This window comes from Thunnus thynnus, chromosome 3 (genome assembly GCF_963924715.1).
Source record: "Thunnus thynnus chromosome 3, fThuThy2.1, whole genome shotgun sequence".
In the NCBI taxonomy this organism is placed as follows: Eukaryota; Metazoa; Chordata; class Actinopteri; order Scombriformes; family Scombridae; genus Thunnus; species Thunnus thynnus.
Genome location: NC_089519.1, coordinates 29,495,680 through 29,508,791, shown reverse-complemented (window position 1 = coordinate 29,508,791; position 13,112 = coordinate 29,495,680). Strand labels below are relative to the sequence as shown.

The following is a 13,112-nucleotide window of genomic DNA, read 5'->3' as shown; positions in this document are numbered from 1 at the left end:
AACAGTTTTGGTTATTTAATATATCAGATTCCTCTATTTTTTGTGCTCTTCTCACTGGTTTGCAGTGGGCAGGCCTCTGTTGGACATATACCTTTATGCACCAATCATAATTAAGCAACATTTGAAGCTAAATGTGATGACAGTTGTGGGGTTGTGTGCTTCAGATTTCGGCAAACCACACCCACACAGTCCTGATGAAACAGATTAACAGAATTGTTGGGTAAAAACTCTTAATTTCTGATTAATAAATAATAACTAAGGATGTTTTTTTTTCAAACTTTAGCTTTCATTGTTGCTTATTTAGTCATGAAAGTGTGGTGTTATAAAGCATTTTCAGGGGTTTTTGATGGTAATTTTAACTACATACATGTAAGCGAAAGTAGACCTGGAGTCCTTGAAAAGCTCCGAAGCTCAACAATTCAAACCTCGCCATGTACATTCTGCACCGAGAGAGCAGGCTACAGTTGTGAGGGGGTTGAGGCCATTGTTCGGGTAAAGTGAGACAAATGAGACCCTGGAGAGCACTACTTAGCCACTCATAAAGGTCAGATATGGAGCCACACCAATGGATGCTAATCCTGACCCCGGGGACTGTGTGCACATGCGCCTGTGGATGCAATTGTTTCACAGGCCTGTGACATTTAAACCTGAATAAGCGTACAATCCTGTGTTGCAGAACAGTGTGTACGTGCTCGTATGCCTATTTGGCTGGAAAGCAGCGAGCTTTAGAGCCCACAGAGTTTTAATTAGAAATGGCCTTGGGGGTAATTAAAACATCAGAAGCATTTTTTAAAATTTAGACAACACCAAATGGTTGCTACTGTAAATATTCTCTTCATTTGTATTATGATGTTCCTGGATACATGTTTAAAGCTTCCCAAAAATGCTTTTTATAAAAATGAATAGCAAATTTCAGTAACCTTCCTGTGCAGTAAATTATTTTAAAAAAAACAGTCATCTTAAAAATTTCCTATGTAACAGTAGGAAATTATGTTTTGATTACATCGACTGTTTAAATGTAAGAATCTCACCTGACAGCAGAGACATCATTAAGATGCTGCCACTGTGTGATATCATTATGAGGCATCACTTTACATTAGCCATTATGTAGGCTAGTCACAGTCTAATTGGCATTGTTGGCATTGTACTAATAACACACTGGCATGCTGAAAACATTCAATCCTTCCCCCTTGTGTCGGAGCTATAAGCTTGTCAGCGGGTCACACTGATTGGGGCACCTGAGAGCCGGTGGCGACGCAATTTGTGAGTTTTAGCTGAATATGGTGGAGATAACGACTGGCGGGTCACAGCAACAGTTCAGCCCACGTGTAATGAGCAGAGAGGAATTCACAATTCAGTTAATGTGTATGTGTGTGTTGTGTGTATACGTGACAGAGAGATAAAGAACTGTATAGATTCTGTTTTGTAGTGCTTACACAGTATGCCGTCACTGTGTCTGAGACTCTGGTTATACTTTACCGATTTTACTTTAGAGAAAACAGATTTTCCTTCATTTAAACATTCAGTTTTGATGTGTCTACCCCAAAATCTATAAAGGCATGTTCTCCTGGTAATCTCCTCAATAGAAACCCATCAAACTCCAGACACATTTGGATAAAACGCACAGTGGATTCACAGGAAACACACAATAATTCTACAGAAATATGACCACATACTCTGGTTTAAACCTGTAAACTGAACTGATATAAATCTCATGCAAGATGTGCATATACTTAATAAACAAAAAATGCATCTCTCATATTTGGTCATTTCTACTTCACATTGTTTTGTTTTTTTAATTTCTGTCTAAGAAGGAAACTGTCCAGTTATGTTCTCGAGTTCACAAAAATTTGATTAACAATGTAAGTTTACACAACATGAAACATTGAGAGATTACAACTATAAAATAAAAATAAACTAAATGAAGACCAATAGAGCTTTTTTCTGTTATGCTAAGAAATACATTAAAAATCACTACATGATATTATATTGTTGTAGGATACATCATGTATGAAATTATAAAGGTGTGTAATCTGTAAATATTGCTAATGATATGAAATCTTACTGTTTTTTTAATCACAAACATCTTTAAAACATTTATAAAATAAATGGTAATTTTTAACTAAGACAATGGATATTACTTTTATCAAAGATTCAGTGATAAATTAACAATTAGTGAACAAAAAACTCATACATGCCTCTACAAAATGAGGGATAAACCCCATCTTGTGGCGAAGAAAAGAACTGCCAGTTCATGTACGGTGGTGGGAGGTAAAAACACTGTCAAACAAGACATTTCACTGCATGATGTGAAACACAGAACATGTAAAAAGACATGATATGTGCTTATTTTACTACATTAATGTAGTTTTGACTCTTCTCCTCTTATATTTGCCTCCCATTGTTCCCATCACTGAAGCATAATGTGCCATGAAACGAGTGAAGGATATGTAGCAAAAATAGTCAAACACACAGGTATCTTTAATTCAGGGACTGCTTTAAGAAATAACAATTACAAAAACAGACAGTTACTAAATGTGGCGTACCACTAAACCTGAACAAAACTTTGATTTAACATGTCCAAAAAAAAAAAAAAAAATGACACTGAATTTAAAAATTTAATTTTGCATTTTAAAAAACTGTTGGCAAAGTTATGATGAGGAATGGTGACATGTACAGTTCATTCAAAAATCACTGCTATTTGAAATGGACACCTCTGTGAAGATGGTACCAATGTATCAGATTTCTTTATGAATATAAAAAAATACATTAAATTATATTAGATTCTTGTCTGACTCTTACCAACTTCATTATTTTGCCAAGTTGTGAAAAAAAAATCAACTTATCTTTGTTTTGAACCTTCTGTTTAAAACAAAAGCACAACAATATAAAGCAACTTAAGATCATGTCTTAAAAATGTTTTAATCTAAGTCCAACTGACGATGTGTTTTTTCTAAATGTGACCTCCTATTCCCCCTCACCTTCGCCCTTATCAACCTCCTTGTTGTCCTGCGGCGCATTTTTGTCCTTCTCTTCTTCTGCTGTCTTCTCTTCTTCTGCTGTCTTCTCTTCTTGGTTTGCCTCCGCTGCATCAGTTTTCTCTTTCTGCTCAGCTGTGGTCACACTGGTTTTTGGTGTGGTCACATCAGGCTTGGGAATGTCCTCTTTCACCACTTCCTGAACATTGTACTTTCTATACAGTGTATAGTCTTTTACCACACTGATGCAACACACAGCCTTGATGACCTCCACAATGATGGTGAGTTCTGGGTTGGTCAAATCCACTTTGTTTTTAGGGTTCAGCTTCCCGACGAGACCTGCAAAAAGACAAAGACGAAAAGGAAAAGTCAGTTCTCCTTCTGTAGCATTTCAATCAACCGTGAAAGACCTAAATATAAACTGGGTCCGAGACTACCTGCGATAGATTTGATGATTTCGTCTCTCTTGTTGTGGCTGCTGTTTCGGGCCTTGAAAGCAATCTGGTAGGTGCCACAGTTTGGTGTTTTGAACCAAGGCTCCAGGAATGTGGTCAGGTACTTCACCATGTCCTCCTGGAAGGCCTTGCATGTTCCAGTCACCTGAATGAGAAAAAAATATTGATTATTTTAGTTCTTATACTTTTAATATTTATTTAAATTGTAGTGAAACAGATCAGAAGACATCTGCTTCTAAATGAAGTAAAACTGTTCTGAGAACAACCTCGTTAACACAATGATGTGGTGCTAAAAGTTTGTTTAACAGTTATGATTTGGATATGTTCACCACATGTCCAACACATTTATAAATGTCTAATAATGAGTTCATTTTAAAACAACTCTTAATTTGTAACATGCATACAAGCTTATTAAGGTTCATCCATGAAAGCTATTCTGCTCCAATGTCCCTCGACGTCTTGTGTCAGATTCTTTCTACACTGCATCTGTCAAATCACTTCTACCAGATTAAACACAGTAAGGATTTCAGTTTCTCACCGGCAGCATCCGAAGGATCACTCGGGACTTCTTCTTCTTGGTGGTGTGGAGATCGGACAGGATGTGATGAACCAGCTTGTCAGATTCTAAGAGAAGGAAAAAAAACCCCCCAAATTTTAGCCACAATAATAACAAAAAAAGCAAAAAGTAAATCTCACTGAGTATTCTTAGAGTAAAATGCATACCCAGATTTTGAGTTTTGATGAAGATGACATTGTTTGCCCCGCTGTCCAGAGCCTGGAAGCGTCGCTCTTGTTTAACTCCTGACGCTTGCAGCTGCGCCACTTCCTTCTTCAGTGCTACATCAACATCTTCTTCGTCAGCCTCCTCTTCGTCACTACTGCTCCCGTCATTGTCTTGCAACTGTGAACATAAGAATGACACTTTGTAAAGACAAAACTAGGTCTTTAATTAATGTGGATTTTTAAATTAATCATTAAGTCCATGAAGTGCCAGAAAATACAGAAAAAAGCCCCAAACAGTTTTTCAGAATCTGAGGTGACACATCAACAATCGACAGTCCAAAACTCAAACTGAATCAATTCACAAATGTCTTAAATGTAGTTTTATTTCATCTTTATTTAACCGATGATATAAAACAGAAAGAATAAGGAAATATGGACATTTAACGTCCTTGCTTCATACTTGGCAAATTATGAATTAGAGCTACATCTAACGATTATCTTCATTATCAATTAATCTGTCTGTTATTTTCTCAATTAATGTATTAGCTGTTTGGTCTATAAAACTCTAGAAAATAGTAAAAAAAATTGTTGATCACTGTTTCTCAAAGCTTGAGGTGCAACCTAAAACATGGTGACCAAACTTTACAACTCAAAGATATTCAGTTTGCTGTTATGGAAGACTAAAGAAACTAGAAAATATTCACATTTAAGAAGCTGGAATCAGAGAATTTCATCATTTTTTTCTTGAACAACTACTCAAACCGACCAATTGATAATGAAAATAGTTGCTGATTAATTTTCTGTCAATCAACTACTCCATTAATCGAGTAGTTGTTGCAGCTCTCTTGTGAACCAACTAACTGGCTACTCAACTGTTTGTTTCAGCACTGTCTCAGACTTTCACGTTTTTCAGTTAATTCATAATTCCTGGCTCAAGACTATCAGAAAGGTAGCAGCTATTGAGAAAGAAAGCTGCTTTAAGTTTACTTTACACTACAGTATAAAGTTTGTAGTGTAAAGTCATGTCCATTCAACACCGTGCAATAAAACTGTGGCTGCCTCCACTCAATGCACAAAACAAATGTGCAATTAAAAACATAAACTGTGGCAAAATAAGAATAACTAACTCAGGTTTCACTTTCTGCTGCAGTCACAAGGTGCAGTTCACTTGTTCAACCTGCACAGAAACTTGGAAACTAGAGCAACATAATCAAGGCCTAGTCTGCGGTTTGCGAACCTATTTGCAGATCTCATATGACCTCTGATCCTAAAATGTTTAAAGTACTCACCTTCTCGGGCCCATAGAGCTTGTCTGCGTATTCATTGAGCAGATTGAAGGCCTCCGCGGTGCATTTCCTCTCGTTCATGTTGCATGTGATGAGGATCCCCTGCATTCCCACCTCCAGCTCCCGGGAGCCCTTCCACCGCTTGTTGTGGTGGCCGGCATACCGCTTCTTGTTCCGTTTCCTCGAATCGTTTTGCACGGCTGACATATTATCAAATATGTTTCTAAAGACAATTATACAACCTAAAAACTCGTATTTGAGCTCACTAGCAGCAGGCTACCGTCTTGTTTTGGTTCCTCCCCCTCGGCGTTATTAGCCGTTAGCTCAACAGTTTGGGGCAAACAGAAGCTTTCCGACACTTTAAAGCTACAGCGACTGCAGTATAAAACGTCTGAGGAGTTCACAAAAACATACAACCTGTCCGTCGAAACATGCGTTCAACTTCAGACTGTATCTGTAGAATGAAACGACACCTCATTCAGTCACAACCAGTCAAGGTAGCACGTTTTTTGGTTGTCCTGTACGGCGTGTGAGGAGGGACAAAACAGTGATAGTGTCGCGAAACACAACTATTGACCAGTGTTTTGACCAAGTCTTATTATTTAATGATTTTATTGAATGGATTATCATTTATTGTTATTGTTATTATTATTATTATTATTATTATTATTATTATTATTATTATTATTATTATTATAGGCTCTCAATATATAAATGATTTATGGTACAATGGGTATGTATGGAAGCCGAGAAAGGTCATGCTTGCAATTATTTTTTTAATGCTGTTATCTCGAGATCACAAGTTAACTTATCTTGTTATCTCGAAAAAACAAAAGGCCGATTTCTTGAGATAACAAGATAATTTATCACAAGATTTATCACGGGTGGAGCTCATTCTCATTTGTTGATTCCTGTCTTCTCCTCTCGACCTCTCCCGCACATGGATAGCTCAAATATTCAGATCAAGCACAAGAAGCCTTTAGGGGGCTCTTAAGGACATGGGTTCAAATCTGTCACATGTTGGGTTCTTATTCTCTCTCTCTCTCATTTTCATGAGAAAAAGAAATAATTAACTCATAATCTCGAGATAATGGCATTAAAAAAAATAAAATAATTGCAAGCATGGCTGTTTTCGACTTCCGTAGCTATGTATTGAAATCTAATTGAAATTCAATATATTGACTCCTGGAGTGTAAAGATATTTAGTATATGGTTTTTAAATATTTATATACACGTATGTACTTATTTTTAAAAATCTTTTGTATAGTTACTGTAGATTTGCTGTTATTTCTTGAGGAATGAATAATCAATGTTCCTACTAGAAATTGTACCATAAGGTCTAAATATATGTATTTTTAAAAACAACAAATATTACTGACATAGATAACTGACTGTTTATGTCGTAAGCTTTAAATGGAGTCAATGCTCAAACCAAGAACAAAATGAAAACATTGAAAACACAAAGTAAATTATGAGTAAAAATCTGTCTATTTATAAAGATCCACTCACATGTCACATGACTCAACGTTTTCAGACATATAAAAATATTCTGCTTCAAATATGTCTCATATTCGTTTTCCTCCAAAAAGTTTAATTAGGTAGTTAAAAATTCCTAAAATTACATCTTCTTCCCCATAACTCAGTATCTCTGAATATACAAATATTCATAGATTTCAAACGTTTAAGTCCTACGTCACTGAACTGGACTGGCTTCCAAACTAGTTGTGATGTCACAAAATCACACTTGTATGTAAACTCATATTTAAGGTGAGTAGAGAGAAACTTTTCTCCTTCAGCAGATGAAGGTGAAAACAGCCTTTAATTGTCAAACTCTGCACAGTGAAACTCATCCACATTAAGTAAAAATAACCAAAACACATTTGTGAGAGGAGGGGGACTTTAAACATTTTATTTGCTCTCCAAATCTCATTTCCAAAATAGTATATTTACTGTACAGCACACAGCTCATTTTTGCATAATTATTAGTATTCATTCTTGATGAATATATTGGCCATTTTTTTCAAAAATTAAATAATTAATGACAAATGACAACCATTATTATTACTGAATTCATTATCAAGTATTTCATTTGAAATAAATAAAAGCAAACAATTGGCTTTATGACATTTTAACTTGAAAACTCAACATTCATTTTTCAAAATAAAATCAATTAATTAGGAATTTACGTGTCAAAAGAAAAACAGGCAAACAGTAGCAGCAGAGAAAAAAACCTATCCTCATCTCCAATAAAATCTGTTCAGAGTTTTTTCTTTTTTCCTGCATAAAATACATTAATGCAGGAACGTCTTTGTGAGAACTGACCACAGTTTGCATTTAAGGTGTCTAAAAGTTTATGTGACTGAGGTAGAACGGAGCAGATACAGCTTACAGCTCTTAATAGCTCTTTCTTAACGATGACCCCTGAGGTGGACGGCAGCTGAGAGTTGAGTTGATGTGACACAGTGAGACAGAAGACCTGACAGCAGGAGAAGCCACTGAACTGCTCTTCATCAGTGCAGACTCCCACTTAAAGAACTCGCATCCCTTCTGGATCCTGCCGCTGCCCGACCGGCGGACCGCACAGCAATAAAACCCTCTGCCCTGGTTCGGACCACCGTTGGACACAACCTGCCGCTTTGCACGGCGGCCACACGCGCACAGCGGGGAGGTGATCTTCCCTCCTCCTCCTCCTCCTCTCACTGTCACAGGAATGGAGGATCGATTGGTAGATGAGGAGAGCGTGTTGGTTGACAAAGAGGAGAGAACATTCTTGGAGAAATTAAGAGAACCACGTGAGGAGGGAGCCTGTTTTGCTGAGTCAGTGTAGATGCTGAAGGACGACTTTGGAGTCTTTGTGTGTTGTGTGATGGTTGCTCTGGGTCTGACAAATGAGGTATTAGGGGTGGAAGTTTTCTCTGGGGCAAAGGGCTTCAGCCTGAACATAGAGGGTGTGTTTATTTTAGAGTTTTCATGTGACACATGTGGCTTCTCTTGGCGCAGCAGAGGGGTTTTCACTCTTGATTTTTGCTGATTGGATTTGGAGCTCCAAGTAACAGTTTTAGGCACAGCAAAGTAAACTTCCGGCTCTGAGATCCTTGAATGAGTCATCTTATTAAACTGACCAGAGACGTTAATGTGGGATCTTACCCTCTTTGTAGTGTCAGACGTTGTGGATGACTCACTGGTCTCCATCCTTTGAGTTTTAGTTTCGCTTAATGTGACCTGACCCGCTGGTGAATATGAATTATCAGGCTCTTCCGACACATAACACCTGCCGTCAACATCTGATACGTACTCTAATTCTCTATCCGTTTCGATTCTGGCATCGTCACCCTCCAACACCACATCGTCATATGAACCACACCTGTCCTCGGTTTCCACTATAAGTTCTGCGCCTTCCTCGTCCTTCACAAGCCCCGCTGTTCTTGAGGTCTGGTTTTGCAGAGGTAGGTGGGAGAGGCCGCCAATGGTAGTAGAACACATAAGAAGCCTGTTGTTGTTGTTGTTGTTGTTGTTGTTGTTGTTGTTGTTGTGTGGTGAAGGACAGATGCTCATAACTGAAGAGGAAATATTAGTGACAACCTCTGCTGTAACTGACCTCCTACTGATGCTGCTGCTGCGTCCCCATAGTGGTGTCGTCGTACCATTCAGCAGCGTCTTTGGTGAGACCAGGCTTTGAACAGATTCTTGAACTGACCTTGAGTTCTCCTCTGTGTTTAAAACTCTAGTATTGTTCTTTGTACATAATTTTATCTGACCGGCTTTGACAGGAATCTTGGATGATGAGGGTTTATTTGTGGTACTCGTATTTTCCTCTTTATCCATGTTGGGGTTTTCTGTCTTGTGAGCGGGACAGGTCGAGTTTCCAAACATGGGTTTGACCGTTGATGGGGTCTATGAGAAGAAGACAACATGAGGGATATAATCAGTAACGCACAAAATATCAACTGTAGCTGCTTTTCCTTGAAACTGTATTGTCAAATTAAGTCTCAAGAAAGATTTATTTCACATTTTACGCTGCATCAAGTACAAAAGTCTAAAAACTGGAGCAGATAAAAGGCAGGAAGATAAACAACCCAGTTATATATTTGTTTATTTATATAAGAAAACTTTACAGCACATTTAAAAATTCGACATCTTGAGTCTTTCTGAATCACATAAGCTTCATCCATCATCAGTCATCATCCATAACAGGTTTTGCTTGGGGAGGCTGAAGGGGAACCGGGGATTTAGGGGTCGGGATGCATCGTTGGACGGCCACTCACCCTGTCCAGGCTCCTCGTGATCTTCATCACACACCCGTCCCTCATCATCCGTGCTGCCAGCTGAGCTGTATTTCTGGCATCATCCACACCTGAGGAAAGATGGACAACAAGAAACACATGAAAAAAGAAAAAAGGGAATTAAGTTGTGGGTATTTTATATGTAGAATTATCAGGAACAAAGCAAAACTTGAGCTTTTTTGTACCAGAATGTTCTCTCCCAGAAAACTGTATCCCAAGATCTTGTAGTGCCCCATTCAGGCCTTTTGGTTTTCTGTTGTAAAAAAGCTGTAGAGAAAAAAAAAAGGTTTTATCACAACATGAGAAATCCTGAGAACTCAAAATAATGTGAACAAGGACAGAAAATGTAATCAGTGGCTAGTGGTCAGAAAAAATAAGAAATCTGAGTGCATGACTTTTGGCTGTGGTAACGAAAGATAAGTATCTACTATGTTTGACAGTGGAACAGGAACCGCCTAGTGGGCAGCTTTTGGTTAGCAGAACTGGTGCTGCAGGAAGAACTGATGAACAAACTAAACTATTAATACTAGTAAGTAATTGATAAATTAATCAGTTACAAAATGAACTGTTAGAAACAGCCATAAAAATAAGAGGGGAAGCATTAAAGAGAGCAGAGGTTGAAAGACAAAATGACTGAGCATCCACTTACCCTGTATGTGCTCCTCAGATCTATCCAGCTGTTGAGAACATCAGGTTTATGGATCTGCTTACGTTTACACTCGTACTGCAAACAAACTCCAAGATCCCAGTCTGATACGCAACGTAGATGGAGGCACATTAAACTTAACAATGTGTTTCAACTTAATTTGTCCATTTAATATCTCAAAATTGTAAAAACTCAAACATGTTGTTGATGTTGCCCTGCCATTACACATTTGTATCTACAGATCCAAAATTTATTCAGTGTTTTTGTACAAAATTTGTAATGTTTGGAGATAAAAGTGTATTTTTTTATTGATTTTAAGTGTCATCTTGCCTCCAACACAGAAATTAACCTCCTTAATTGAGGCAGTGATTGATTGCGATGAGGCTTACTGGGGTTTATCACCAACAATATATGCTAACTCTGACCTTGGAGAGTCGTAAACACATACAAATGACTTTTACCTGACCATGTGAGGAAGGTACATAGTTTTTGAGAGGGTGAAGGTGCAGAACATCTCTGTTGTCTGTTGGGGAAGACCACACCCATCTGAAGCTGCAGGTTTTGCAGCCAGCGGCTGAAGCGAGAAAGACAGATCTGGAGGGGGATCCCTGCCTCAACTTGCATCTGTAAGACAGGGAAATAAAGCTGTCAGATGTATTTTAAAACAATCAACAGTAAAAAGCACCAGGAGGTACATTGGTATCTTTGTAATTGTGTGTTTATTCCTTTGTACAGACACCTGCGTAATCCCTGTCAGCTCAGTGCAGAACTCGGACAGAACGGGGCGCTCTTGAGGTTGAACATATGTGTGAAACTCAGACTCGACCTCCCCTGTGGACGTGTTCAACAGAACAGCAGGAAACTCAACTGCACAAGAGGAGGAAAGGAGAGAAGGACAGGTGTAAGGTTTGGTGAGGAGGAGTGGTCCTCAAATTAAATTAGGGCTGTAACTAACCATTATTTTCATCATCGATTAAATTGTTGATTATTTAATTTTTTTTTTTTTTTTTTAAATTGGTTGTTTGGTCCATTAAATGTCAGAAATGATGAAAAATGCTGATCACTGTTTCCCAAAGTCCAAGATGACGTCCTCAAATGTCTTGTTTTGTTCACAGTTAGAATCAGAATCAGGTTTATTGCCAAGTAGTTTTACACATAATAGCTTTGGTGTCAGTCCACAACAGTTCACAACCCAAAGATAGTTTACTGTCATAGAAGACTAAATAAATCAGAAATGATTCACATTTTAGAAGCTAGAATTAGAGAATTTGGACATTTTTTTTCTTAAAAAAATGACTCAAAATAATTAATCAATTATCAAAATAGTTGGCGATTAATTTTATAGTTGGCAACTAATCGATAGATCAGCTAATCGTTGCAGCTCTAAATTAAATATCACATTTTTAAAAAAAAATGGTGTCTTGAGTTATATAGTTTCAAAGTCATTCCTCAGAAACTTACTAATTTCTTGGCCGTAGTTGTTTTTCTCTCTCCAGCAAGTGGACTCAAAATCAATCACAATCAGGTAGGAAAATATTTGATCTGAAAAACAAACAAACAAACAGTATTATATAATGTCACAAATAATCCAATGTAAGATGTAATGCCAGTGGGATCTAGTGTAGGCCTAAACATGCTCTTTCTGTAGACACATTATCAAATTAAATCAATCAATTTCAAACTTACTTGACACCACTGGTTTCTTTAGTCCTGTGGAGGACTGACTGCGCTGCCTCAACAGTCCGAGCTCTCTGTGCAGAGAGAGATTGAAGAGTCTTTATCATGTACAGTAAATCTAAAACCAACTAAATTCGTGATGTTTTTCAAGAGTTTAGTTGTAAGTTAGTAAAATACAGCACTACTACTTCTTCCTGAATAAAATGCTTAGGAGAACAAGCATTGTTGGCCAATTTAAACACAAATAGCTCAAGTTTTAAAACGATATTCAAACGCTGAACCTAATACAAATGTTTAAACTAGTTAATTAAATATCCAAGGCTAACCAAAACGTTTCTTCGTCTTTCCAGTTTATTTGTGTTAGCTGTTCAGCCAACAGGCTAGTAACGGATAGTTTATGTTACTTACTTGGCCAGTTTTTTTGTAGCCATAAGTGTTCCTTAAATTCAGAGCACCGAGGATTTTTGTTGCAATCTTTACAGAAAAAAAGTGAAACTATTAGCGGGTCCTGCTTGTATATTGATTTAAAAACGCAGTAATAATCGCGCTGCTTTTTTAAAATGCGCATCCATTATTCTAGTCTCGATTGGTTATGACTGCAAGTCAGCGAAATCAACTGCAGAAAGTTAGTCGATCGTGTAAAGCGTACGAAGTTTATCGAAAAAGAACGAACTGCTTTTCCGGTTTTGCCGTGCGATATCAAAATAAAACCATGAAGTTCTGGTCTTAACGCCGCGTATGACAAAATAAGGCTACATACCGACATGGAGTCAGTTTGATCTGGATAATGTGATTTTTTTTCAGACGAAATACCGTCGAATATCGCAATTTTAACTGCACAGCATGAACCGACTGAAAGACCTGACAATTATTTTAAAGGTACGAAACCGGAAGCAGCGCCAGTACTTTTTAGTCGCCTTATTTTTTCCACACCCGCATTCTGCGAAGACCCGCCCTACTCTGCCTCTGATTGGCTAGTACTCGTTGCCTTCGTTGGTTAGATTGGTTTGGTTTAAGCAAGAAGGTAATAATATCAGAGCCTCAGCCAATCAGAAGAAGAGTAG

General features: G+C 37.8%; 2 protein-coding genes across 2 annotated transcripts; both read right to left on the bottom strand.

The window, feature by feature from the left end:
- Positions 1-2,460: 2,460 nt before the first annotated feature.
- On the bottom strand, positions 2,461-5,979 carry thumpd1 (THUMP domain containing 1). The gene is made up of 5 exons (XM_067585246.1): positions 5,446-5,979; positions 4,157-4,334; positions 3,972-4,057; positions 3,416-3,578; positions 2,461-3,317 (listed from the first exon to the last, which is right to left on the bottom strand). Exons 1-5 carry the CDS (start codon positions 5,647-5,649, stop codon positions 2,968-2,970), a joined length of 981 nt encoding a protein of 326 aa, XP_067441347.1. The 5' UTR covers positions 5,650-5,979; the 3' UTR covers positions 2,461-2,967.
- Positions 5,980-7,749: 1,770 nt separating this feature from the next.
- On the bottom strand, positions 7,750-12,682 carry eri2 (ERI1 exoribonuclease family member 2). Its single transcript, XM_067585251.1, has 9 exons — positions 12,457-12,682; positions 12,058-12,122; positions 11,833-11,913; positions 11,111-11,238; positions 10,833-10,995; positions 10,375-10,475; positions 9,911-9,992; positions 9,708-9,796; positions 7,750-9,336 (listed from the first exon to the last, which is right to left on the bottom strand). Exons 1-9 carry the CDS (start codon positions 12,477-12,479, stop codon positions 7,837-7,839), a joined length of 2,232 nt encoding a protein of 743 aa, XP_067441352.1. The 5' UTR covers positions 12,480-12,682; the 3' UTR covers positions 7,750-7,836.
- Positions 12,683-13,112: the final 430 nt, after the last annotated feature.

What these genes read in the sequence shown, in the direction of transcription:
- eri2 (XM_067585251.1), bottom strand. Translation starts at nt 12,479, where the DNA reads ATGGCTACAAAAAAACTGGCCAA. An exon ending in TTCTGGGAGAGAACATTCTG is followed by an intron (nt 9,797 to 9,910) that starts GTACAAAAAAGC and finishes ATCTTTCCTCAG; the next exon opens with GTGTGGATGATGCCAGAAAT. An exon ending in TCACGAGGAGCCTGGACAGG is followed by an intron (nt 9,337 to 9,707) that starts GTGAGTGGCCGT and finishes TTCTTCTCATAG; the next exon opens with ACCCCATCAACGGTCAAACC.
- thumpd1 (XM_067585246.1), bottom strand. Translation starts at nt 5,649, where the DNA reads ATGTCAGCCGTGCAAAACGATTCGAGGAAACGGAACAAGAAGCGGTAT. An exon ending in CATCAAAACTCAAAATCTGG is followed by an intron (nt 4,058 to 4,156) that starts GTATGCATTTTA and finishes TCCTTCTCTTAG; the next exon opens with AATCTGACAAGCTGGTTCAT. An exon ending in AATCATCAAATCTATCGCAG is followed by an intron (nt 3,318 to 3,415) that starts GTAGTCTCGGAC and finishes GTCTTTTTGCAG; the next exon opens with GTCTCGTCGGGAAGCTGAAC.